Consider the following 27,829-nt stretch of genomic DNA (forward strand, 5'->3'; position numbering starts at 1 on the left):
TGCTGCTTCTTGCTCTTTTCTATTGTCTGGTGAGGCCACCAGAGCTGTGGTTCAGGTTCATCTAAGTTATGACACTCCCATTTATTTGTCTATACAAGAGTCCACCTGTGACCTTTGTGTCTGAGCTGCTGCTACAGTCAGTGGGGATATACATGCTCAGTGAAGTCTAGAAATTGAATCCACTGAACAGCCTTTATGCAGCTGATTTGGCTGCCTGAGGGTAGGTGTCTAGTCCCACTGGAGACTCCATAGGACATCCCATCTTGCTTCTGCTTACCAAGCCAGAAGATGCACTTGTTTTTTAGGCCTGGTAATAAGAAACTGAGGTCTACTTTATATTTCCCTCTACTTTTTTTTCCTATAGTTATGTTTTTCATATTTTGTGATAATAATTTATCATGGATCTTTTTGTCTCAGCTGAATCAAATTTCTATGGAGAGTCTTCATGAGGACAGAGCAGGTTGCTTCTGGAGAGAATCTGTAATAAGGAAATGTTGGCAGTGGTTAGAGTCATTAAAAGTTGCATGTGAAATAGATAGCAAGCTTATCACACTGTGCGGTGGGTTAGCCTTGGCTGGCTGCCAGATGCCCACCAAGCTGCTCTGTCACTCCCCTCCTCAGCAGGACAGGAGGAGAAAACAAGACGAAAAACTCATGGGTCAAGATAAGGACATGGAGATCACTCACCACTTACTGTCAGGGGCAAAACAGATTTGACTGGGGGAAGGTTAATTTAATTTATTCCCAGTTAATAACAGAGTAGGATAGTGAGAAATAAGAACAAAACTAAAACCACCTTTGCCCCACCGCTCTCTTCTTCCTGGGCTTAACTTAACTCCTGACTTTTTACCTCCTCCACCAAGCGGTGCAGGGGGACGGGGAATGGGGGTTGTGGTCAGTTCATCACACGTTGTCTCTGCTGTTCCTTCCTCCTCAGGGGGAGGATGCCTCACGCTCCTCCCCTGCTCTGGCATGGGGTCACTCCCACGGGAGACACTCCTCCATGAACTTCTCCAATGTGGGTCCTTCCCACAGGCTGCAGTTCTTTACAAACTGCTCCAGCATGGGTCCTTTCCATGGGGTGCAGTCTTTCAGGAATGGACTGCTCCAGTGTGGGTCCCCCACGGGATCATAGGTCCTGACAGAAAACCTGCTGCAGCGTGGGCTCCTCTCCATGGGCTGCAGTTCCTGCAAGGAGCCTGCTCTGTGGAGAGCGTGGGCTCTCCACGGGCTGTGGCTTCCTTCAGGGCACATCCACCTGCTCTGGTGTGGGATCCTCTACGGGCTGCAGGTGGAGATCTGCTCCACCGTGGACCTCCATGGGCTGCCTGAGGACAGCCTGCCTCACCATGGGCTTCACCATGGGCTGCAGGGGAATCTCTGCTCCAGCGCCTGGAGCATCTCTGCCCCTCCTTCTTCACTGACCTTGGTGTCTGCAGGGCTGTTTCTTTCACATATTCTCACTCCTCTCTCCCAGCTGCTATGCAGCATTTTTACCCTTTCTTAAATATGTTATCACAGAGGTGCCACCAGCGTCACTGAAGGGCTCCTTTTGGGCAGCAGCAGGTCCGTCTTGGAGCTGGCTGGCACTGGCTCTGTCTGGCATGGGGGCAGCTCCTGCTGTCTTCTCACAGAAGCCACCCCTGCAGTCCCCCCACTATGAAGACCTTGCCACGTAAATCCGGTACACAGTGGCAGACCCCACTGTAGTATATAAGCTGGAATAAGAGGTCCATAGTTACTCAGATCATCCTTGGAACAATTTTTTTAAATTGAGCTCATGTTTGCCCCTGTTTAGCCTTCCAGTAATTTTAAATGACACATTATCCATCACTGCTATGACCTTAGCTCTTCCAGTTTACAGACATCTTAGACCTCTTGAGTACTTATTATCAGTTCTAGTTATTCCTTGCATTAGACTGAGGCACAGAGTTATTCACTCTGTAAATTTTTTTTCATCTCTCTTCTAAAGTAATTTTAATTTCTACTTAATCTTTCCTAAGATCCTTAACCCCCAAGAGTGATTGGAACCATCTGAACACAAAGTTTCTTCCACTATAAGCATTGATGCAAATAGATCATTTAAAAATGGCCATATCTGCTGTGATCTTCTTTTATACCATCAGCTGGTTCTATAGATTTTCTGACAGTCTCCTGAATCTTTGATGTGAAGAAACATTATTAATGTTAATTCCCTTTGCCATTTGTTCCGCAAAGTGATTTTTGTCTGCTGTGTTTTTACATGCAATCTGCCACCAGATATGTTACTTCTGTTTTTTTCCATTTGGCCACAGCTTTAGCTTTCACTGTTTCCTGCAGCCTCCCTTACCTTACAGTTTAACACTGCCTGTTTCCTTTTACCCTTCCTCAAGTCCTTGTTAATAAGTTGTGTGCCCTGGTCCTGTCCTTCCAGTGCCATAACCTTTAGACCGCTCCTGCTGTCAGTCAGTCTGGGGTTTCCTTTGCAGACTGCCTTTTGGCAGGAAGAATGGAAAAGGACCCCCTGCAGGGTCCGTGTCTGTGGTTTGTCTGTGAGCAAGGGGAAAAGAGAGCCAGGAGCTACTCCAAGCACTGCTGAGGACTTGGTGATAGAGACCTGCAGCATCATCTCAGCCCTGAGATGGCAAACAGAGAGAGGCAGGCATCCTGCAGCTGTGAACATGCCCTGTGCCAACAACAGTCTCTACTACTTTTTATTAGATTACCTAGATTTTTTTTTAAGAAATAAAATGTCACTGAGGAACATCATAACAGAAATTACAGCTATTGCCTGAGGATGCTGGAAGGCAGGTCAGCAGCCTTGCCCAGGGACTTGCCCGCCTGTTGCCCAACTCGTTCCCACCTGATCAATGAGCAGAAATCCTGGCTGCAGCTGGGGTGGGGAATGAAGGGCTGAGGCTGCCCCACGGCCCCCACGGAGAGCTTGTGAGGAGGGTTTTCTGAAGATCTGAAGAGAGTGGAGAGCACCAAAGTGAACTGAAATTAACTGGGAATTAAGTACTTCTCTTCGTGTATGAAATCTGCTAAGAAATTCCTTGCAGGTGGTGAGCTCTGGGGACTTCATCACTAGCAGAGTTTTGCTGGTATTTCATACCTAGTAAAGCCATAGGTATCCTGGCACGATGTATTGCTGCCAGCTCTTGTTCACTTTGAAGAGTGAAAATAAAAAAATTTGAGAAAAGAATTTTTCCTGGGAAAAAAACGTTCAAAACCTGACTGGATATGACCCTGAGAAACTCGATCTTTCTTTGAAGCTGGCCCTCCTTTGAGCAGGGTGCTCAGGTTTTGTGGAAGAGCCACGTCTGCTGAGATGTTGTCTGTGACTGAACTGGTATAAAACTAGATATATCGCAGTGTTACTGACATAACTGTGACGGCAAAACTCTTCTCTAGACTTGTCCTCTGAGTTAATTCTGAACACATTTTCTTCCTGATTTATGGTCTTCCTTCCAATTTACACAGTCACTTCTCTACTTTCATCAATTTCCAGACACTATCTCATCCCTTCTCTTTCCTAAGCCACATGGATTTATCCTTTTGAGCTCTTCCTTTGCACTTCCTTCTGATATTTTCTGTGCTGTCTGGGAACTTTGGACATTTGAAGAGTTAAACCCCCATAAGTGTTGTCTGCAGTCTCTAAATTCTTCTTTAATAACATCCCTCCAGACACAAATCCGAGTTTCAGGTATTCTTTAAGCTAATATACAGCAAGGGCCTGGTTGCTGATTGCAAACCAAGGGGAAAAAAAAACCCCAACCAAACAATGAAAATACCTCAAGCACAAAGGGATTCTCCTTGTGAGACTGGATATCGAAAGTACAAGGGCAGAAGGGAGATCATGGAAAAGGAGAGGTTTTCTACTGTCAATGCAAATCCCTCGGTGTAGCCACAGGAGCATCATCCTTTTGTTACCCCAGGAGCCTCCACGGGCAGAGCAGGGACGGAGCTGTGCTGCTGAGCTCCTTTGGGCAGAGCGCGGCAGGAAGAGAGCAGGCAGGGAGAGGGCAGCTGCAGCAGGGCTGCGTGACGCCCATTCATCTTGAGCCTACTGAAAGAGCAGTTGCTGGGTAGCTCCCAGCTTTGGAAAGGGGGAATTTCTACTCCAGCAACATAGGATGATCCAGCCTTTATAACCACTGCTGGTATCTGCTCCTGTGTCCTCTGAGAGCGGCTGTCAGAGTGAGGAGAGCCACTGCTCAGTACAACAGCAAGACAGCAAAACTGGCCATGTTTGCTGAGAATGAGCTGGGACAGCTGGGCAGCTCCTTGAAGTTCATTGATAGGGAAAGTGGATGTTAGACGGAGTGTCAAATAGGTCCTCAGTTGGCCAAGCAAAGGTGCAGCCAGAGAGCTTTTATCTTTTCACAGTCCCATTTGCAGGACTGATGGCTATTTCTGTTGGCCCCCAAAGTCAGTATCCCCTTTTGTGGGCTCCCCCAGGCTCCCTGATAATCTGTGCCCCAGCCGCTGCATGCACTGACCTCTTCCATCTTTCAAATCCTGTCTCTCTGCGACGTGCTGGCATATGGGAGGTGATATTGATTCAGTGGCTATTTGACATGCCTGTGGCATAAGGACAGGCATTTCTGACTTGTGACCGGCTAGGACCTCTAAGATGAAGCAGATGACATGCATTATGTGTTATTTTTTTTGTCCTCAGATGGGAAACAGGTAATAAACTGAGTTTAGCTTTGTTTGCTCCTATCTCTCGCTTTGTCTTGTTTCTCATGAGGCCCTTTGTATTCTGTTCTCATCATGAATCCTCTTGCCCTGACCAAATCCAATTTCCACAGAAAAGCTGCATGAAGAATGAACAAGGTGGCTTCTGGAGAGTCAGTAGCAGGGAAATGTCAGGCCAGGTCATTATTAATGGTTGCCTATAAAATAAATAATAAGCTTATTAACTTTGCAGACCACAGCAAAGTGGAATAGGCTGCAAGTACTTTGGAGGACACAGCTTGAGCTTGACAAACGGTCTTGTCAGATTGGAGAAATAGTTTGAGAAAAATAGGATGCAGTTCTGCAGGGACAAGTGCGAGCTCCCACCTTATGCAGAAATAAGCAGCTGCATGAGGAAAAATGCCTGCATTAACATCAGTCTGCAGAGAAGGGTCTGGGGGTCATAACGGATCAAAGGCAACGCATGAGTCAGCGGTGTCAGGTCGTCTCCATGCCGAGATATATGAACCAAATTACAGCCTGCAAGACAAATGGAGTGATTTTTCTTCTCAGCATGTGTGAGTCCCCAGCAGGGATTCTCTGCTCAGTTGAGGGCACTGAACTTCCAGAAGGATGTGGCCCAGTTGGACAGAGTCCAATGGAAAGCAACAAACATGGTCAGCGGTCTGGAAAACATGACCTGTGAGGAACGAGCGTGAGAGCCGGGACAGTATAACTGAGAGATGGGAGGACTGGGGAAAGGGAGTCATGGGAAGAGCAATTCAATTAGGGCTCTGCAGCTGGGGCTGCTGTGGGAGGACGTGGGGAGGGCAAGGCAGGGAGCACAGGGGAGAAAATCTACCCCAGGTTTTCCTGTCTCCTTCCTCATTGGGCTGCCTCTGTGCCACGTAGAGCTAGGCTGGGCGGCAGCTGTAAGGGGCCAAGGCGGGCTGTGAGGAGAGTCAGCGGGGAGGTGTCTGGTGGCTGTACAGGAACCCCTGTTCAAGGGGGAGACGTAAAGAGCACATTGGGGAGGTAGGCATTGCTTCAGGGCCCGAGAAAACATGTGACAGTAGGAGTGCTGTCACCTGGGTCTGTAGGGAATGAGAGGCTCGGCAAGTCCCCACACCCTGCATTACGAACGGCTCGTGGCCACTGCGGGGGGCGGGCAGGATAAGAGCCTGCGACGGTGCAAAATACTGCTGCAAAGAGAAAGGGAATGACCTGGTCTCTGGCTGGCTGAGGCAGAGAGTAACGGATGAGCATTGCAGCAGGCTGAGACTGGACACCGGGGTGCACTTGATAACAATAGTTATGCCTAGGGAGGTTGTGAGATCTCCAACACTGGAGGATTTTTGGCAAAGTTTGGGCAGATGTGCATCAGGGGTGATTAGCGTGCAATGATTGTTTTGGATCAGGAGTGCACCTCCTGAACATTCTTCCAGCCCTGTTTACTAACTAAATGATTCTTTGTGCAAGTCAAGTGGTTCAAAACAAGGACCCCACACTGACCTTCAGCTAGTGAGCGGGGGCAGAGCCCCCAGGAGCTGCTTTCTCCTCTGGAGACTCACTGGGCATGTAGCTGCACCTGGGGTTGATGGGGACCCTGGTGGGAACAGCACGAGAGAAGAGACTTGTGGGGAGCGGTGCAGCTGTCATGGACACAGCTCTGCTCGTGGACCCTATCTGCTGTCAGTGCTCAGCACAGGGACTCTGCAGCAAGAGGCTCTTTGCTGAAGCATCAGTTGCTGGAGGTATGAGCGAATAGACTGAGGTGGGAGAGGGATGCCACTTCTCCCCCACAGCCATGCAATTGTGTCATATTTGTCTGTAAGCTCACTGGGGACGGCTTTCCCTTGGGGCCTCGCCTGGCTGCTTGCCTTGGCCCTGGCACTGCTGCGCTCCCAGGGAGCAAAGCCTCCTCGGTGCTGCAAAAAGGGGAGTGTGAAATGGCAAGTGACAGGAGTTTACGGGAGCTTCACACCAGCAAATGAGTGAAGGCTGCTGCCAAAAACATCATTGCAATGTGTTTATTTTCTTTGTATTTGCAGGGTAAAATTGGGAAAAAACCGAGAATATGAGCAAAGGCAGCTGGACAGCTGGGATCTAACTGTTTACACAAACTGTTGATAGAGAATGTAAGTAACCAGGGTCATACATACATTACAGCGTGTGCTGCATTTATTAGATTAAGTATATTAAAATATTTATTAGATCACATATTATTACATGGATTATGTTTTACTGTGATCGTAAGCCTGTACTGAATTTCCCAGCTCCTCTACAACTGGCCAGCAGAATGGAAGTACTAAATAATCTTGAACCTTTATTAATACAAGCTGGACGAGTTGCAGATAAGAAACTATTGGACATCAAATTCCTGCTGCCTGGGGAGTCCTTTTTCTGACCAGTAATGTAAGCCTAGCAAAGGGTAAATATCCCCCAAGCAGCAGTGAAGAACACAAACAAGGAAATAAATCCTGCCTAGCACTGACATGCAAGAAATACCATAAAGCCAATTTTCTCGGGATACTCAGCACTTCCCTCTAGCTACAGCATTGTTTGCAGAGCTGGGTGAGCCCAAGTGTGCCTGCCTGAGCTCTGGCACAGGTCTGGCCTGGGTTGGAATTAGGAAACACTGTCTCAAACTGGCATCGGCTCTTTTTGAAGGTAGGGATGGGAGGTGAAAGGACAATTTGGGGTCAAATAGGGGAAAGGAAGCAGAATAGAAATAGTGCTTTAATTGGGCTGAGTTTCTCTGCCATTGCCAGACCTGGAGTAATTATTTAAGTGAACGAGCAGGACTCACACTGCTTGTGCATCCTGGAAGATGTTCACTTTTGTGCAACGCTTCTGTGGGACTGGAAAGCCTCCCCACTCTGGGTGCCCGATCGTGCAGTAGCAGTGAAAACCTGATGTGGGAGCAGGGGCAACAAATCTCCAATGCATCAGCAGCAGCCAGTGTCACGGCAGCGGCTGGCTGACTCATCACCGCTGCTCTCCTCTGCAGAGGTGGCTTATTTTCTGGTTAGGACTGTGTGAGATGTGCCAAGTAATAACGAGCCTCTTGGAAAATCCTTCTGCTGACGCCGGCTGCAAAGGCTTACTTGTACATTTTGTGAAGCTGCTCTAAACCCGGAGACCTAATGGGAAAAAGCTTCTTCAGACCATGCAGGGAAGAACAAGGGGTCTGCTAGTACTCTGAACGCTGTAGGATAGTTGGCCACCCACAGCTACCTGGACAGGAATTGGTTGCAGGACATGTCAGGCAAAAGTAAAATAAGCCATTATGAAGAGCCACGACGGGCAAAATGGCTGTGGCCCCAGTGCACAGGCCTGGCCCTGGAAAGCCTGGAAAGCACCGTGGTTGTTGCAGAGGGAAGAGTGGGATGGCTGGATGGTTGCTACTGCTGGGGGAAAGTCTTTCTGCAGTCGCTGCCTCCATATTTCCCACCTCCTCCGGTAGCAACTGGAGAACTGTTCTTCCCCGTGGCTGTCCCACCCTGTCACCTCTTCCCCAGCAGCAGAGTGTAGGGAAGTGACAATTACTGGAGGGAAGAGAAATGTGGCCCCAGTCAATGCTTCCAAACATCCATCTGCCCTAGCACCAGCAAGAATAACAAACCTTCATCCATTTCTCTCTCCCAGCTCTGTCACTTTGTCCTAGTCTTCTTTTCCCATGGTAAACACGAGCACACACTGTATCCTCCTCTTTGGGGTCTCAGAGTTGAACTTTTCTATGCTGCTAAGGCGATTTGAGGCAGCTCTGATTTGTTTTATCCGTGCATGTTCATTTCTTGAAAAGGGACAAAAACTGAGGATGATGATGGTTATTAAATTCCAGGTTTATTATCACAACCTGCGTAGGAAAGATGCCTCCAACACCTGGGGGAAGATTTCCAAAGTATTTTAATGTATCAGACCAAGCATCACAGTATTTGAAGTCTGTCTGTGGCCATGCTTGTCCTTTCTTTATCTCCCCCTTCTCCCATTTTTTATTATTCCTGACATATCTGAAGAAGGCATTATCAGGGGCAGACATTTGAATTCTGTGTTATCTCCAAGTGAAACTGAATGCCATGAAACATGTGTAGTTTCCATCTACCCTGCACAGGGTATACTCTGGATGACCCTGAAGGTTCAGATGTTTCTCCTGCACCTGCCCGTCCCCATCCCTTCCTCCTCAGCTGTCCCACAGGGACCTGCACCGCGGCCGTCCTGAGATGGTCTCAGCCAGCCATTACTCACCTCCTGGGAGAGGTGCCCTGCGGGGCCTCTTTGGCCGTTGTTTTCCCTGAGGTCCATCCAACGCCAGGTGCATTGACAGCTCTGCACTGGCAGCTGTGTTCTGCCGTGTTGAGACAATAACCTCCTCCGTGGATAGATCCTGGTGGTGTGGGCAAGGTCTCTCAGGCTGGAGAGACTTTGTCACTGAGACAGGCTGGAGGTGAAAACAAGAAAGAAGAGGCAGCACTGTCTTGCAAACACCACTTACCCCAGGGGCACAGAACTACACTAGGTACAGTTTCCCATTTTCCTCTCTCTTGCACTGCTATAGCACCCTCCCCAAGTGCTTTCCTTGTTCTCCTGGTAACCCAGCCTGCTTCTTTGCTGGCACAAACTCTCCTCTTGCTTTTCCTCCCACTGCTTCCCTGATGAACTCAACCTCTGTTCCTCCCCTGGAGAGGCGAGGGCAGTCTGCCTTCACAGACAAGGGGCACCATGCACATGTAAGTGCCCATGACTGTGTTTGAGCTGCTGCGTGGCAGGAGAGGAGAAAACAAATTGCGACTCACAGCAATGACTCAATGACTTTGATACCTGTGCAGGAAAGACAGGTGCTCTTCAGAGCTGTGTCATCACCTCTACTTTTGGCAGACTCCACCTGGGAGGAAGCAAAGGTCTAGTGACAGGAGAAAAGTCTGGAAGGCAAGAAAAAATCACCTCAGTTTTATTCAGGGGTTCAATAGAATGCTGTGCATCTTTTGATTTAAATGAGACTCTTAAAAAAATTCCATTAAAACTGAAGTTGACACACCACATGGCTTCAATACCGATCCACAAAGCCGACTGTTGCCTGCGTATTTCCTTCTCATCCAGGGTGTAAAGCTGAAGGTCCTGGACCTCGTCTGGAAAAAAATGAGGGGGCTGCCTTGCCCTTCTCTCCCCTCTCATCAGCTTGTTGTCCCCAGGCTCCAGCAGTACATTCATTTCTTGCAGCAACACAGAGATCATAACAGCTCCAAGCAGCATGGGAGAGAAGAGCCCAGGCTTGATTTGCATTAATTTATGCACTAAGGCTTCCCTTTGTCCAAGGAGCTTTTCGCTAATAGATCCCTCATTGGCAGGAGCCAAGGTCTAATTACATGATAAAATTGTGCAGATGTGGCCATAGAAGAGACACACACTGTTAATAGAGTATTTTTCCACTGCGGCTTGTCCCAGTTTGGAGAGAAAAAATAAACTGTCTCCTTTTTTTTTTTTTTTTTTTTGGCTTGTATAACTGCATCTCGTGTAGGCATACGGTTAAAATGAAGAAGACCTCAGCCTCACTGGTGAAGCTATTACGGCCAAGCTGCTTGGATCTGTATTTCAAGAAATGCAGGGGCTTTCCCCTTTGATACCTGGACATGGATGAGGAAGGGACAAAAGGATCAAAGCACTGAGGAAATTTCCCAAAGCAAGTGTTACTTAAGTGAAGTGTGTAGAGACCATTTGTAGTGTTCCAAGCACTTAGACCACATGCAATCCTACTTTGAGGAGTAGGTAAAGATGAGGGGAACAGAGTATTTGAGAGGCCAACAGCCAGGGCATTTGTATGGGCAGTTAAGAGAGTTCATGCCTTCATGAATAGGGTTGCCCTATTTTAGTGAAAGATTTTCTAGGGAAATGTCCATAAATTTCCAAGAAATGGAGAAAATCCATATTCCAGCTGCATAAAATTACTGAAAAACAGGACATGCAGGGGGAAATCCAGATATGAGATAGATAGTTTTTGGCATGCAGCCTGGGAAATTGTGAACTGCTGCTGTAACTGCAGATGGTGGTACCTGTGGAAAATCATGTTCTGGGATCAAGGAGGGTTTTCAAAGGGGGTTAATGACATGCGAGTAGCCGGCATAGGACACTACTCGGAGTGGTGAAGACTTTCACCTTCAGTGCAAATCCAATGATGTATCCACTAAAGCGATAGTGGGGATTCCCCCAGTTGCCCCAAGATCCTACTCACCAGGGACAGGGAGGACAAAGAAGTGTTTTTGTGCATCTGTTCCCTGGAAGCAGCAGGAGAAAAGGACACCAAGCCCCTGGGTGAGGGACCTGGTGAGTATCTGGGTTTGAACTCAGATCACAGTCAATGCTCCTTGACCCATGGCCTGAGCAGGTCTTCAGTGACCTGTCCTTGCTGTCTCTGAGACAAGGCTGTGGAAGGGCGGGCAGTTCATATATCAGAGTTTTCCATTAGCAGCCTCCTCCGCTCACCCCACTGTCCCACAGCCCCCATGGAGAGCCCTGGGGGTGGGCTTCCTGCAGTTCTGAAGAGAGGGGTGAAAGCCAGGGTGACCTCAAATGAATGGAGAATTAAGTACTTGGTGAACGAAACCTTCCACCGAGGAATGCCTCTGTGGTTGCGAACCCCGGAATGGTGCACACAGGCAGGTCCTGGTGGCAAGGAGAACACAGTTTCACAGCAAGTGGTGTATAACTGCATTTTTCTCACTTTGAGGAAATAAGCAGTCATTGTGATAGCACATTTTTCCTGTTAAAATTGTATCTACCTTTTGCCAGCACAGAAGGGCATCTCCTAGCTTTGGTAGAGGACATGCAATAGCTAAATTTTCTCATCTCGCCCAACACTTAAGGCTTGTTCCAGGCAAATGTTTTCTTAGTTTCAACCTTTCCTTTCTAATATTGCTTGAAGTTATTCACCACTATTAACAAGTTCAGGTCTTTGCAGACAGTCATTCCATCTCGTCTCCAGAGAGAAAACACTATCTAGACCATAGTGTTTTCTCTCTTTTAAACTCTTCCACCAAAGAAGATGTTGAGGGATTTCCAGCCCTGAGGACCTTGGGACCCTGACCCTAAACCTAACCTCACCCTAACTCTGCTATGGGGTAGAAGAATGGTGCTGCTCAAAGGCACATTAAGAGTAAGGGGCTTTACTTGTTCATGGATAGAGTGTATTTCTCTTTCCTAATTTTCTCATGTTTTCTCTCCTTGCTGCATGCACAGACTGAGTGTTTGTGTGTACACTAAAGCCTGTTAGAGGCCTCATTGAACACACGACTTTTTTTTTTTTTACAAAATTCTCTTCTGGGGTTCCACCTGAAATAAATTTTAATTTTTAAGAGGAACTGCAAGATATTTGGACCCAGCATGATGCTAACATTTTCTTCTAGGAAGAGTTATATGTGTTGTTGCTGCGTACAGGCTTGCTAGCAATCCCTGTTGAGATTTCCTACCGTTTGCTTCTGTAAGACTGATTTCAATTGCTTGTAGCTTTTCCAGTCTATAGCCATTTGTGCTGAAATTTTCCATTTGTGGTTGCAATACCTGACTCAATGCAAAAGTTTTTCTGGAAAGTTTTCTGAAAGGATGATAAGGCTATGGCTTGAGGGAGATGGACAGAAAAACGTACATACTAAAACCAGCAACTTACTTCTCCTACAGTAGTGATCCCCAGTCAGATGTTGGAGGTCTGTGCCATGAATTTGCAAATTTCAACTCTACTGATGCCACAGTGTGCATTGCTTGAGGGATTTAGCTCCTTTTTAAAATTACTTAGAAAATTAGGCACTCTAAGAGGTAAATTGGAAACTCAAGAATGAGTGTAGCATGAGTAATCAATTATTAATTTGATTTAGTATTTTTATGTAATTAATTTAATACTGAGGACAAGATGGACTCAGCAGAGTGATGCAAGAAAATGTTTTTTGAAGGGCCCAAATGTAGCAAGACTGGGATGCAAAGACCCACTCCAAAGGGACCTGGGAGTTTTATCTGAGTGCAAAAAAAGAAGGGACCACAGCATAGCAAAAAGCTGAGAAAGGGCGATTTTTCATCAAGCCACTCACCTTTTTTGCCTGAAATAAGAAAGCAAGCAAGAACCCAAGCCTGTAGCTGAAGGACCAGGTGTGTTTGCTCAGGCAGGGTCACATAGTGGCAGCCAGGGATGCCCAGACCTGCCCTTTGGCTGCAGCCCACACAAACCTAAAGGAGTGAAGAGAGTCACTGAGAAAGGCCTTCAACCCAGAGGCGATGCCATAAAAAGAAAAAAATGAGGTGTCTGCTTTCTTCTCTCTCCCTGCTGTTCCTCAGACCATTCCCCCTACATCTGCATGGCTGCTCCTGCATGGTGGCAGGGACACACAGACCAACCTACAGGCACTCTCCCTGGTATCCCCTTTGTCCCTGCACTGAACATGAGGGTCTCTCCCATGTTTGGCGTGAGTATGTTACGAGGGATGAACACTGGGGGGAAGAAATGGAGACAGCAGTGTCAAGGTTTCAAGGACATGCCAAGAGCAGCATGACTGGCAAGTGCATATAGGCAGACTCTTTCAGGTTAGAGCAGTGAGATAAATAAGCAGAGCCTGGCACAGTCACGATGAGTCTTTCATGAGAAGAAACTCTTGGGGCCGTCTGAAAACCTGTGTGTGGCAGCAAATAGAAAGAGTTAAGTGGGCTTCCTTTTGGGCTGCTGTAGGAGACATGCCATGGGCAAGACCCTGTTCAGATCACCAGTTCTCTGTTAATGCTTCACTGACAGCTAGAGCGGCAGGCTTCGGCGGGGACTAAACAAACTTATACTTGCTGGAGCATTTAACCCTTTTTTAATACATGCATATAAATTTACAAGCATGTATAAAGAGGAGATGTCACTCACGTGCACCTAGCCTCTCTGCGAGAAGTTCTCAGGGCAGGTGATTTTCATTCATACCCACACAGAAATTTTAAGCCTATTCAGAGACCGGAAGTTCCCATCAGTGTGGGAGGTACCTCTGCTCTACAGTGACTCCAGAGAGGAGGGGACTGGGAAGCTTGAGCCCGTTGGCTTCAGCCAGGAGGAGAGTGATACAAACCAGCACCGGTCCACTGCAACTTATAGTGGGTAGGGATGTGGGTAAGTGGCTTCTGCAGAAAAAAAAAAAAAAAACCAACCTCATCTGAGACTTACAAAAGCAGTAGAGGACTTGGAGGAAACTGTGGAAGGCAGGAAGAACAGCTGTCCTGACTACGTTGCCCAAGTCTTCCTTTCCAATGAATTTCAGTTGGTTGTAGCTTTGCCATATCATAAAGCCTTGTGGTGAAACTTCTTGTGCTGTGTACTTGTCTGTAAAACTTCAAGTTCAGGCATTTCTGAGAAGGAGGCTAGGGAAAAATATATTGTTTTGCACTGTTGTAAAAAGTCAACTTTTCAGCAACATGTTGGAACAATGCTAAGTCTGACAAAATATCCATCATATGCATTCCCTCCCCACATCTCATTATCATCCCTAATTAGTGTGAACATTAAATGTGACAAAAAAATGCATTTTGCACCTATGCAGATGAGCCTTGGCAGCAATTGCGTTAAGTGGACTGGTTATTCCATCTCTGCTGGGTATACTTCAGCCCTGAGCAGAGAAGGATTATGGCTGCAACAGCAGCTGTGGCCTGATACACCTGTCTTGGTACTGGACAGAAAGCAGAGACACAGGCCCCCTTTTTCCTGAAGCACTACCTGTGCTGTACACAGACAGCATAGCGTCAGAAGTTCCCAAATCAAATAAAGAGGAGCCAGAAACCAGATATGGGAAATGTGGAAAAAATAGGCATAAATGGTCTGAAACTGGAGGTAGGAGCTAGGGTGAGGAAAAGCCATTGCCTTTCTTAGGATGCAAGATTCCACAACATCTCTTCCACAGCAATTCTTCTCCCCTCCCAACGACTGGCTGCAAGTAAGCACCCCAGATTAGGAGATGTGGGAGCTACAGCAAGCCATTGGAACAGAAGCTTCCTCTTAGCAGCAAGCACTTTGGCCCCAATGTCCCAGCCGGCATTGCCTTCTCCAGGTGGGCTTGCATGAATGCACATGGCTGGGGAAGGGGGTGGGAGAGGGTCCTGCGGCTGGCAGAGCTCTGTGGGCAGGGGGATGCTGCCCTCTCCCAGGCTGGCAGCGGCTCCCCTGTCTTCTTCTTGTGGCTGTGCTGGCCTCCCCTTGCTTCTGTCCATGTTAATGGTCAGTACCTAGGTGCAAGGAGAGAGACATCCACCTCCTCTGTTTGCCTCTTCACTACTCTTTCTACCTCCCCAGGACTTTCCTGCTCCCTGCAGCTCTCACCCATGAGAGCAGGAACTAGTAGGATGTGGCACATATGTTCCCATTTAGTGCAACACTTTTAATGATGCTGGGGTAATTGCTCCTCTTTTCCTTTCCTTTCCAAGGCTTTGAGCAAGGGATAAAGCAGAAAATGTTGCAAGGGGGACTGGATCTTGGCTTCAGAGTCACGTCAGGGAGCCAGGGTCTGGATATGGTCAGTCTGAGATGACTGGGCAGCAAGACAGGGCCTGGGGACTGGAGCCTGAGCCGCTGCTGAGTGTGAATGCTGCCTAGGGCACCTCTGTCGTGCCTCCCTTGGTGGTTCAATGTAGATCACTTCAGCCATTCACAGATGGTTTCCTTATCTTTGGTTATTTTCTGAGTTGTTTACACTGAGACACGAGGGTCTCAACTGGAGAACAAAGTTTTCTACAAGCAGTTTTAGCTCTGCCTTGGATTTATTATATCCTGTGTAATACCTGAAACCCTGAAATCTAGTCAAGGAAATCTGGTACTCAGAGTGGATGGGTTCTTTTGTCTTTAGTCTATGCACCTTGGTGCCTGGACTATTACATGGAGAAATGTCACTCCCTCATTTCACAAGAGAAACTAATGTTTGTGGAGCCCTTGGATACCTCAGTGAAGAACACTGTGGAAACCCCCAAAGCAAATAACTGGACTTTTTCAGATCAGGGTTTTAACAGAGTGTAAATAATAAATAGATCATGCCCCAAACAGCTACCATTGTTTGCAGGTGGTTACCAACTCTTGCTCTTGATGTTTATGACAGAGGTGAGGCAACAGATGGAGGTTCGGATCAATGCATTTGCAGGAGTTGAAGCCAAGCAGATAGGAGGTTCAAAACCACGGAAGAAATACCTATTCATAACTCAGAAGGAATAGCCTTCCTGTTTTCACTCCAAACTACACCCAGGTATAGGATATCTTGGGTTAATCTGTGCCTAACCAGCATTTCCCCAATAGTCATCTGTTCCTGACAGAGACCCCAGAGTAACTCACCAGCAAAGTTGCTGATCATGCATGATTTATCTTCTGGTTAGTCCAGAGCCTCCCACATGGTGTAAGTCCAGATCCTTAAGCACAGCTGTTGGGTCCAGACCATTGCGGTTCACACCATTTTGTGACAAAGGAGAACTGAAGCGGTGTCAGGATGAGGGCTGCCTTCTAGGTCAGCATCCACTGGTCAGTGGTGAGGGCTTTGGGACTGTGGTTTGAAGGCTGCTAATTGAAGGTCTGAGCTTCTAAGGTGCTGCAAACTTAAGTACAGCAAAGCCCTTTAGCACTTGCTGAACTTTAAGAATATAAATGAAGTCCAGAAGATTAATGCTGTGCTTAAATGCTTTGCTGGGTCAATATACCTTGCAGCGTCATTTCCAGAGGTGGATGGCTAACTGTAGACAACAGGGTCTGTTTCACAGTAAATTCTCTGGATCAGCATGATTGCCTGTGAAGAGCTCTTGGGAAAGGGAAGACTTTTCCTTGAGTTGTCTCATCAGTGCAAATGTTCAGGCTGCAGTGGCCGGTAGTAATTCCCCATGGTAATTCCAGATGACCATCAAGTATTTCTTCCCTGCTCCAGAGTGGAAAGGGACTGTAATACCACATGTAGGTTTCCTGTAAGAACATGGCCTCTCTCCCATGAGTCTTCATCTTAGGGTGATGGTCTCAAAACTCTTTGTCAAAACATGCAGTATGGTAGAGACCATTGCATTGCCTGGCTCTGGGCATAGGCCAGGGTGCAACCTGCTTGGTTTATGAGCATGCATCTCAGAGTGGTGGCTAAAGTATTTTCAACCAACACCTGAATCAGCTTAGGAGATACAAAGTTTTTATATAAGAAAAAAGCCTTTACATATATTAAACACTTTTAGACATTTTGATGTCAGGGACATGTCCTCTCCTTTCTTTTAATCCTCCCCTTCACCTGTGCTCAGGATCTGCTAATAAAACCCTCTTTAAAAAAACCCGTATACTTTGAATGATCTGGTATTTATCAAAATAATCTACATATATTAAATTTTCTTTTCAGAGCTTTGGGCACAGTTTCTTTCTTTCCTTTCTTCCTTCCTCCCTCCTTCCCCCAACCCTGAGTAGACCTCAATCTGCTCTTTTTGGCTTGGCATTACCGAACTAGCATGCATAGCCACCTTGGCCAAAACCCAGCCACAGCACATGCTGCCTTTTTCCACAGGGCAGTTAAAGGGGGAGGAAAGGAACCGAGGATGGTCAAGATCCACCACTAGGAGCTTGGGAAGGTGACATCAGTGACAAGAGCAGTTGTGAGGTCCCAGCTCTCTGCAGGGGACACTCTGGGACTGAAGTACCCTTGCTGGCATTGCTGTTAGCACCAGACAGCTTTCCACGGCCAGGTGGTGGGGACTGGCTTGCCTCCGTAGTGCTGATTGATCTGCATCCCACTGCAGAATATGCTGTAGCTGGTGGCAGCCTGTCCCCACCAAGGGAACCACTTGGTTTACTGGAGAAGAAAGCCCAGGTATGTGCTAGCATGTACACAATATATAAAGCCAGGGGAGTAGGACCCTGACATGGAGCAGGGGAATGGATCACTTTGAACATATTAGATATGCCACAACACTAATTTTCAGGGGACTGAACAGCCTTGTGACTGTGGTTAAGGCTAACCCTGAGAACTTTTCCCAATGCATTTTCAGAATAAGTTGCTAGAGTTTTCATATGTGAAGTGATCTTTAGTTGAAGATATAGTCATAGATTTGCAGTGGGTGTAAACTGACATTTGGTCTCTGGCTGTCAGTAAATCTGCACTACAGGAAAGTCTGTCTCTTTTTTTTTTATAATTAGCAATTTGAATCAATGGTAAAAAATGTCAAAAGCCTGATCTAATTGTAGAAACATATACCGAGCCATGTTCCACAGGAGACTGTTCTGGGTCTGGAATTACTTGGTATTTTTATTAATGACTTGCACGGTAGAATAGGGAGTTTGCTTATTAAATTTATAGATGGCATCAACCTGGGAGATGCAGAAGACACTAGAGGATGGGAGAGAATTAAAAATAAGCACAGGTGCAAAGTATTACACTGACATGAGAACAGCTACCTTCAAAGAGAGTTGAGAGACAGTGACTAGTGAGGCAGCAGTTCCACAGGAAGAGAGGTGCCGGTCTCACCTTTGCTATCTAATTGGGCATTTTAACTAAATAAGCAAGTAGAAAGCTTCCACCTTTCAAGTATCATGCTGCAATGGCAAGGTCTCTGTTGAAATACTGTTCAAAACAGGTGCGACCAGCTGAGTACAGTGCAGAAGAGACCAGCAAAAATGATGAGAGGTCTAGAAAACAGCATATGCAGGATTAAACCTTCAGAAAGAGTCAAGTGTCAGTACCAAATGAAACAATGCCTTGGTTTCTGTTGTCACGCGACAGTGTCCTGTATCCTGGGTAGAAATGGACTGAGTTGTCTGCTCTGGCTTTATCTGCAGGTCCCAGCTGTTCTCTTTGGAGCTTCCCTCCACCTCCTTCCAGCACACCTGGGCTGCAGCCAGACAGCACCTCTCTCCATCCCCAGCTGCCATTGTACAATCCTGCCTGAGCAGATACTCCTACTTTTTTAGCTACTGTTCTCTAGTCCTTATTTGTGAACCTCCTTTCCTGCTGATTATGGCCCCTAACACAGCCTTGAGGAAAAGAAGTGAATGTCTCAGTGCAAAGAGTGTAAACAACTATGAGACATGAGCAAAACAATTTCTTCATTACTGGCCATGGTCTCTGCTTTCTTTCTGCTCAACAGGTTTCTTAAGGATATTTGATTTGCTTGCTGGCCATCCTATGCAGGTGGAAATCACAATGAGATCTCAATGACAAGTGGACCCTTTATGTGTTTTCTGTTCTTGTGTGGGTATGATGGGCAGCAAGTAATACTGAAATTAATTTAGTATGAAGGAAAAGGGCAGGGATCCTCTGTAGCAATTCTGAGTGCAGCAGATCATAACCTGAGCATGAGACAACAGTGTCACACTTGTGAAAATGACAGGAATCGCACTGGAATGCTTAAACAAAAGTGCAACCTTCCAGCCACACTGAATAATCCTTTTTCTCTCCTTGGCATTTTGATTCATCTCAGGTGGGATGTTGGGTACAGTTCTGGACAATGAAATTCAAGGAAGCTGAAGACCTGCCAACAGAGGAAAGCAAAAAAATATCCCCAAACCAACCCCACAAACACCAGATCTAGAAAATAATATAAACTGTAAGATTGAAAGAACTGACATTATTTAGTAGGAAGACAAGACTGAAGAGGGATGTGAAAATAGTCTTCATGTGTGTAAATGCTTGTTCATAATATACTATTATGAACAAGAAAAACCAGTAGTTGTACTTTTCAGCAGATGTTAGGAGAGCCAGTCCAGCAGTAAGGACAGCTGAGCTAAGACTGTCTTGCTTAAGAGATCTGCAGTGTGTTTATCATTGCAGGTTTTTAAGCACAGGTTGGACAAACATCCTTCATTCTTCAGGAACACTTAGGTGTGGACTGATTTTGCCTTAGGGCTGCAGGCATGGTTGAGCTGTCGTGTTACGTTTCTTTAGGTTCTCTGTCTCGGATTCATTTACAGGGAAGATTGTTCTGTGGCACTCTCCGGCAAAAATAAGCAGTTTTGGCATGCTGGCTCCCAGACAGGAATTGGGACCTGAAAGAAATTGAGAGCTCCCACTGCAGGGCAATTACGCTTTCACAAGAATGTGTTAAAACAGTATTAATCATTGTAAACAAAAATTACAATGAGCAAATAAAGAATAAAGCTATAGAAAGAAGACATACATAATTCATAGATGAAGGAAGTTAGGTCTATTGGTAATACAGAAATAAAAAATGAGAGAAACTGTAAAGATTGTAATTTCTGCGTTAAAAAACCACTAATGGATGCTCAGCTAGTGGATAAGATAACTAAATTGTCCAAGTTTCCAAATATACTTAGTCTGTTGTTTGCTGTAAAGCTTCTTTCTCTGCTCAAGCATCTAGAAAATCCTGGCTCTTGTCTCACTTCTGATGTCTCTCACTTGCATTTTTCCTGCTATTCTATTTTCTATTAATCTGAGTCAATTTAGCAAATGAGAAAATGAGGACCAGACAGCACATAATTTGATTACTCATGTTCTCTTAAACATTTGCCCATATTACTGAAAACTAATTCTAATTCAGCACTACTGTTTTTAGCCTACTAAAGCCTAAAAAGAGACTGAGGTTATAAGACTAGTCCAGATGGGGATCATGCCTCCCTGTAGTCAGCAGAGAGGAATGGGTATTTTTAGGGAGAGGTTCATGTGAAGGTATCTGTTTCTCTCTATTGTCGTCATATTGTCTCTCTCAGCTGCTATAAAGGGAGCCCATGGTGATTATTTCAGATGGAGATGTCTGCACTGTAGACGTCTACGTTCATTCAGAATCCCACCTCTTGTTTCTAAATAATACAGCCCTTTGCTTATTCATACTTTCATAGAATAGAAGATTCTTTATTGCCCTTTCATGTTTCTTTGGCAATAGGTGTGATTTCTGGGTTTGCTGATGTACTATTTCCATGAGATAATGTTTTCTTTTGGAGGATGCAGTTACCTGTGGAGTGTCTCATCTTCATCCCAAGCTGCAGGTGAAGGAGGTTTGACAGAGCCAGGCTGTGTGATTTACACCGATTTATACCTAATTCTAATGGCCATTTTGGACATTAGAGCTGCTGAGGGACATGGCTACTGAGGGCTGATGGGTGCCAACCAGTACCTTGGTAACAGAGTGGGAGGAGTATAAAATGGCTTGGAGCACACAGAAACACACAGTCATTCAGCCAAAACTGTCCCTCTGTACTTACTGACTTCTTCTTTGGTGGATGCTGCCTACCTCCATTCCTCTACTGAGTTCCTGGGCACTTGATGCCTTCAACCCTTCCTACAGCTCACTCAAAACACATCACTGAGATTATCTTCATGGATATTTATCTTGCCTTATTGTTTCTGTTGACTTCTCTCTTCCAGTTCACAGAATCACAGAGTCAGAGAATGGTTGAGGTTGAAGGGACCTCTGGAGGTCATCTGGTTCCACTGCCTGCTCAAGCAGGGCCACTTAGAGCCAGTTGCTCAGGACCATGTCCAGATGGCTTTTGAATATCTCCAAGGATGGAGACTCCACAACCTCTCTGGGAACCTGTACCAGTGCTCAATCATCCTCACTGCAAAAAAGTATTTCCTGATGTTCAGAGGGAACCTCCTGTGTTTCAGTTTGTGCCCATTGCCTCTGGTCCTGTCCCTAGGCCCCAATGAAAAGAGCTTGGCTCCATCATCTTTGCACCCTCACTTCAGGTATTTATAGACATTGATAAGATCCCCTCTGAGCCTTCTATTCTTCAGGCTAAACAATCCCAGCTCTCTTGGGCTTTCCTTATAGAATAGATGTTCCAGTCTCTTAATCATCTTCGTGGCCCTTCATTGGACTCTCTCCAGCATGTCCATGTCTCTCTTGTACTGAGGAGCCCAGAACTGGACACAGCACTCCAGGTGTGGCCTCACCAGTGCTGAATAAAGGGCAAGGATCACCTCCCTTGACCTGCTGGTGACGCTTTGCCTGGATGCAGCCCAGGATTCCATTTGCCTTCTTTGCCACAAGGGCCCATTGCTGGCTCATGTTCAACCTGGTGTCCTCCAGGACCCCCTAGGACCTTTCCTGCAAAGCTGCTTTCCAGCTGGCTGGCCCCCAGCATGCTGTGGTGCCTGGGGTTGTTCCTCCCCAGGTGCAGGACTTGCCCTTCTCCTTGTTGAACTTCATGAGGTTCCTGTCAGCCCATTTGTCCAGCCTGTTGAGGTGCCTCTGGATGGCAGCATGCCCCCCTGGCATTCAGCCACTCCTGCCAGTTTTGTGTTGTCAGCAAACTTGCTGAGGGTACGCTGTCTGATCATCCAGGTCATTAATGAAGATGTTAAACGGGACTGGATCCAGTATTGACCCCTGGGGTACACCGCTTGTTACTGGCCTCCAACTAGACTTCATTCCACTGATCACCACTCTCTGGGCCCAGACGTCCAGCCAGTTTTCAGTCCACCTGAGTTTCCTCCAGATTTTATTCACTTGCAGAGAAAATTAATTCACCAGAAGTTGCTTTCACTTCCCCAGCCCAGAGGACCTGCTGGCAGCTTAACAGATGATCTATGAGCAGAGGTAGTCCCTGGACCTCAATCTAAGATGCAAGTTCTCTCCTTTTAGCACACAAAGAAGATTTCGTGTTAGAGAAAACCTTTTTTTTATTCCACAGACTGGAATGGAGTTCTTGCTTATATCTGACTGGCTGATTCAAGTGTGTTTTAAGTCAGTGTACAAGGCTTGTCCTTTGTTTCTGTCCTTGGCGAACCATCATACTAGACCCGTCCCTGCTCCTGGAAACTTCCGGTGGATCTGGATCCTGCAAAGAAGGGAGCAAGAATGTCCAAGATGGAGGGTAATAAGAATAGCTGAAAGTTACTATGCAATGATAATTTCTACTTCTATGTCTTGTTGATAAAAGAAACTTCAAACTTTTTCTAAATGAGTATATTTAATCTTTTGTGGGGAATTCCACAAAACACATAGTAGAGGAGGTGATAGGAACTGATTTTCTCTGCCTGCCACAGAAATAATATTAATTACTAGGTTTTAAAAATGCCCTATCTTTACAATTTTAAAGAATTAAAAACCAGAAATTACCCTAATACATGACCTTTTTCAGAACACAGACAAAGAGTACCATGATGAAATACATCAGGATCTCCGCAGGCTTGCAGAAGTCCTGACAGACCATGAGCAGCAGGGTGGAGGTACGTGGGCTGTGAATGGAGAGCAGAGCCACTGGAGACTGAAACGGGAGCGAGAAAATAGAAGCAGGTGTGGTCTTGCATGACTACACAGTCTATTGCCGTGCTTTTCAAAAGCTATACGAAGAGGCTGGGCAGTCTGGGAAGCCTCTCAAATGATCATCATCCTTTGGGCAGCAGAATATACATGAATATGAGAAAGACAACACACAACAGTGCCAAATAAAGTTTGTATTTCTAAGTGTGTGGTATTTTCAAGGGTAAAAATCAGAAATGAATTAATTTTCAAGAGCTGCTAATATATATTTTTTTTAATAACATCATAACATAAAGAAAATTGTGTATCTCATATGTTCTTATGTTATAGATATCAATCTATTTTCCATGTTCCATATAGATTTTAAATATGTCATAGCATCAAAATAATAATTTTATAAAAATAATGTACTACTTAATATTATATTCACCTGTTTATTTTAAAATTTTAGAAGTATTTATAAAAGCTGAAAAGTAGTGGCATAATTTTTATGCTCCTCTGCTTGCAAAAATGATTGTATTCAGCTGGATGAATAATGAAAGAATGAAATATCCTGTATCATCATCATTTTACTGTAGTCATGTTTTATTAATCAAATTCATCAGTTTGCCAATTTTCTTTAAAACTTTGTTCTGGCATTATTTCAAAGATATTAAAATACAGGAGAGGGAGCGAGAAGGTAGGGTACATGTGTCAGTAAGAGGTCCGGATGTCACCATTGTAGAGGTTTTTTTGATATTTTAGGTAAGCTGATCTTAGAAAACTTTTTGAGGCATCCAAACAAAATTAGCACCATTACATGGTAGCAAAAATCAATGGCAGCTCTGCTTTGTACGTATTAAGTGCTATCTAAGCCACGTACTCTGAAATCAAACCAAGGCACCTGACATTTGGCACCCCAGGTTACCAGGTAGTTTCTTTGGTTATGAATGGAGAAAATTATACTTCCCAAGCCCCAGAGTGACAGTGCTCATCCTGGGCTTGAGTTTTCTTAGGGGCCTCTGAAGTGTGCGTAGGAGTAATTTCTCATGGCCAAATCCCTGAAGGTTGCCGCCCCGCTCTCCTGGCTCACCCCGCTCCCCTGTCACACTGTGGGCTCACCATGCCCTGGCATCCTCCCCCGGGGGCTGGGAAGAGACGGGAATCTCCTGGTCGGAGCAGAGTCTGAGGGGAGGTGGCTCCTGCCAGGCTGTGGATCTGCATCACTGCTGCCAGAGGTGAAGCGGCCAAGGGTGATGGTTTCAGGCCAGCAAAGGAGAAATGAATGTGGGGATCCTGCTGCTTCTTTTGTGATGTTACTGCCAGATCCCAGCCATTTCTTTCTGACTCCTTCTGCTCCTTTCCATTCATGTGCAGCCAAGAGCGGGTCTGGGTGTCCCCGGCTGCCACCGTGTGACCCTGCCTGAGCAAACACACCTGGCTCACCAGCTGTGATTGCATGGTGCTTGTGGGGCAAAGCATGTTTCCTCTGGGCTTTGACACCCCCTTGGAGAAGTAAGATGAAAGTCCTGGTTTAAAAAGGAAAACAGGCTCTGCTTCCATCATGTGCTGTGCTCTTTGGGTGCCTTCCACTGAAAGGCTCGTCCAGCTTCCCATCATCTCCATTTGCAGATATTGCCACCTGTACAGAGCACTGACAAGTGGAAGGGGAGTACAGAGCCAAGGGTGGGAACGGCAACGTTGCCTTTTAATGGGACAGGAACAGCGGGAGCAGAGCAGAGATTGGAAGAGAAATCTAGAAGAGAGAAAAATCTTTGTCTTCTGATAGTTCAAGTTTTGGTACCCCATCTTGATATAAAATGCTGAAGCTCAAGATACTTTCCTAAAATTTACTCTCCTCTTTGCCTCATGAACAGAGAAACAGCTTCTGCCAGACCCTGCAAGCCTGACTAAGGGCCCTAGGGAGCATTGGTTATCTGTATGTTAAGAGGCTTTCAACTCCAGGGTTTCAAATTCACCTCTCCCTGCATCGTGGCATCCTCAAAGACTGTGCACTCAAGTTCAGTATCACCTTTCTGGAAAACCTGCCTTCCGCCTCCCTCCCAATGGCATTTATCTCAGTGGTCCCTGAGAATCACTGTGGGCATCCTGGCATGTCTAACTTCAGTTCAGCTTGTTGCAAAGCAAAGCACCATGTTTTTTACTGAGATAAAAGTGACAGTGAAAAAAGACGGTGAAACCATAAATAACCAACACATATGTCAAGCTTACCAGGAATCCTATTCAACAGAGGGTGTTGGGAGACACAAGGCTTGAGTTTACTTATACTTTGCTCCAGACCAGGTCCCTTGTGTTTCTTCGTATAGTTTGACCTGTCTTGCCAGACCTCCAGCAATAACTAAAATGGTTATGACAGTTTCTCTCAAAAGGCAAACATCCCCAAGGCCAAGTATCTGCATAGCCAGAAGCAGGAATCAATATTAAGCCTCTGCCATGAGCACAGCAAGGAGCACATAGGTCTTGCTATAGCCGTTCAGTGACAGTGGATACACCTGCAGCCACAGCATCTGCTGCATGTTGGCTGTTGAACTCCCAAGGGAGCTCCTCATGGGCGCTGTGAGCGGGTCAGCAAGTGCTGTGTCACTGCCTGGGTGGAAATGATTGTTCCTATGGTGTTTGTCAATGGACTGGGTGGGGAGGCAAGTGGCCTTGGCAGGGTATAAACTCCCCTGTCCATATACCAGCTCTCCTTCAGCAGATGCAGAGTGCAAGAGGTGAAGCTCCTCACGCCAGCTATCCTCATCCTGCTCCTCTCCCTCTGCACCCCCAGCACAGGGGCGCGTGAATACACCTCTGTCCTCACTGTGCCCAATGGAAGCCACTGGGGCAAGTGGAGGAGTTGGCAATTTTGCTGCTACGGCTATGCCAATGGATTTGCACTGAAGGTAAAATTCTCCCTATTTCCCACCATCTCCTCTCCCTGAGCCCTGGTCTACAGCTTTCCACCTCCCAGGAGGGTTTTCTCCAGAGTCTAAGGACTTTCTGCAGAGTTCTTCCCCTTCCTGAGTATGGTACTCTGTACATGAAACTATGAGTCTTCTGAAAAATTTAGTCCAGAAAATGTTGCCACTGCAGTTACACCAGTAAAGAAAAATATGACTTTTTTTTTTAGGACAAGAGGTCTTCCATTAAATACAGCAAAAAAAAAGCTACTGCCAGAATTGTTTTGCTCTCAGTCTGGATAGAAGTGTGCTGGCAGATGCATGGTCTGCATGTGGCTGATATTGCAGCCACGTCAGTGCTGAGATCTGCTGGTGGAGCCAGGGAGAGAGGAAGCCTCCTCCAGTGTCTCTCCTGGGACTCAGAGTCTCTGCCTTACATGTTGGGACAGAAATAGTTAGAAAACACAAAGAAGAACATGTCACGAGGGTTACGTAGGTACGCTGCAGTTTCCCAGTGACAGACATCTTTTCCCATGTGCTTCCCAAGACATTTTCTCTTTCTCATTACAGAAAGGAGTTGGGACTGTTAATGACTGGCACTTAAAGGACTTTTCCTGGGTCTTCTCCCCCTTGCCTTTACCTCTGTCCCTGTGTGACTTCTACTGCCGGTGGAGCCCTCCCAGTTTGGAAGAGATGACACAGCTCTGAATGGCATACACCTGCATTGTCCAGATGATTCAGTCATTGAGTTCTCGGTGGGGGAGTAACACTGTGGTTTCTCCCCTGTTTGTCATGCACGAGCTCACAAAATATCCATAGGTGTCATCATCTGCAGGGGTCTCTTCTCTGACTTGCTTTGTCTGCATAGTGCTGTAGCATAAAGTAAATTAAAACAGGTGGTTGGGGTTTTTGTTCATTCATTTTTAGGGTAATTAAACATGGTTAATTCACATTACTGCCTTCTGTTTGCTCTTGAAATTTCTGCAGAGCACTGTGAACACCCAAAGTATAGTCCTAGGGATGGAGTCCTTCTTTGGAAATCTGCAACACATGGGGCACATGTGAGAAAAGGGGTTTTTATCCATACATTTAGAAACTGTTTGGGTGAAGCCCTGGCACTGCTGCAGTGAACAGCCTCTGGACAGCAGAGCGTCTGCTCTCCCTGCTCCCTGGTGTGTACTTGTCAGACAGGTCAGGGGTGCATCATAAAACACGTGCTCAGGCGGTCCTTGGAGTTTCCACCAGAACCATAACTATCCAATCTCGGACTTCCTGGTGTTTTTCTGATGAGACATCTATAAAGAGAAAAGTACACCCTTGGAAGGGAAAGAAAAAAAAGGAGAAAGTAAGGGGCCCCAGACTGCAGCAGGACGTTGTGCTGGTCACTGCTGTGAGCAAGGAAGTCTTAAGCTTCAGGGCAGCATGACAAGGAGAAGGAGCACTTCCCAGCAGTTTGCAGAGCCCAGATATTCCTTCATCTGCTGTCAGGTGGGGTACCTGGACCAGCTTCCAAGTTTACCCTGGAGGCTACTTGATCTCCTTCTCACTGTCCCAAGGAGGAGGTGATGACACAGCAGCCAACTTCTGAATGAGCATCTGAGCATCTGAGCTGATGCTCAGAAGCAACTGTGTAGTAGGTGATGGACTATCATGGGGTAGATTTGGCCCATGGAGCAAAAGCTGCAACATATGCGGTCTCCAGACCAAGGTAGAGCCCCCACAGGGGCTTCAGGATGACACAGTGCTCAACAATGTGAAGTTCTCCTGCTGTAAATGAGCACTTCCTCCTTCTTCATTACTGCCTACACATCCCACATCCCACATCCCACAGCAAATGAAACATCAGTAAAGCTTGGCTCTAGCTTTATACTGGGACATCCCTGTGACATTCTGATTGCTTGCATCTTGCTGTACCGGCCAATGCCTTAGATGATGATGTCTTTTACAGCTACCACTGCATTAGCATAGCTTCTCACAGTTACTGAAGTGTATTATGTTCACAAGAATCATCACATCATGTAACTGCTGGTATATCACTGTGAAAATGCCCAATCTCTGACAATTGCTCAGAGATGAGGAACAGATTCCTCAACTTTTTTTTCTCTGACTGGTGAGTTTCT

General features: G+C 46.2%; 1 protein-coding gene across 1 annotated transcript; it reads left to right on the forward strand.

The window, feature by feature from the left end:
• The first annotated feature begins 21,825 nt into the window (after window positions 1-21,825).
• On the forward strand, window positions 21,826-27,486 carry LOC142408687 (vitelline membrane outer layer protein 1-like). The gene is given in 5 exon segments (XM_075499295.1): window positions 21,826-21,885; window positions 22,706-22,860; window positions 25,526-25,711; window positions 26,377-26,472; window positions 27,198-27,486. Coding segments are annotated over 5 exon segments (786 nt in total).
• Window positions 27,487-27,829: the final 343 nt, after the last annotated feature.

Source organism: Mycteria americana, chromosome 1, assembly GCF_035582795.1.
Source record: "Mycteria americana isolate JAX WOST 10 ecotype Jacksonville Zoo and Gardens chromosome 1, USCA_MyAme_1.0, whole genome shotgun sequence".
Classification (NCBI taxonomy): domain Eukaryota; kingdom Metazoa; phylum Chordata; class Aves; order Ciconiiformes; family Ciconiidae; genus Mycteria; species Mycteria americana.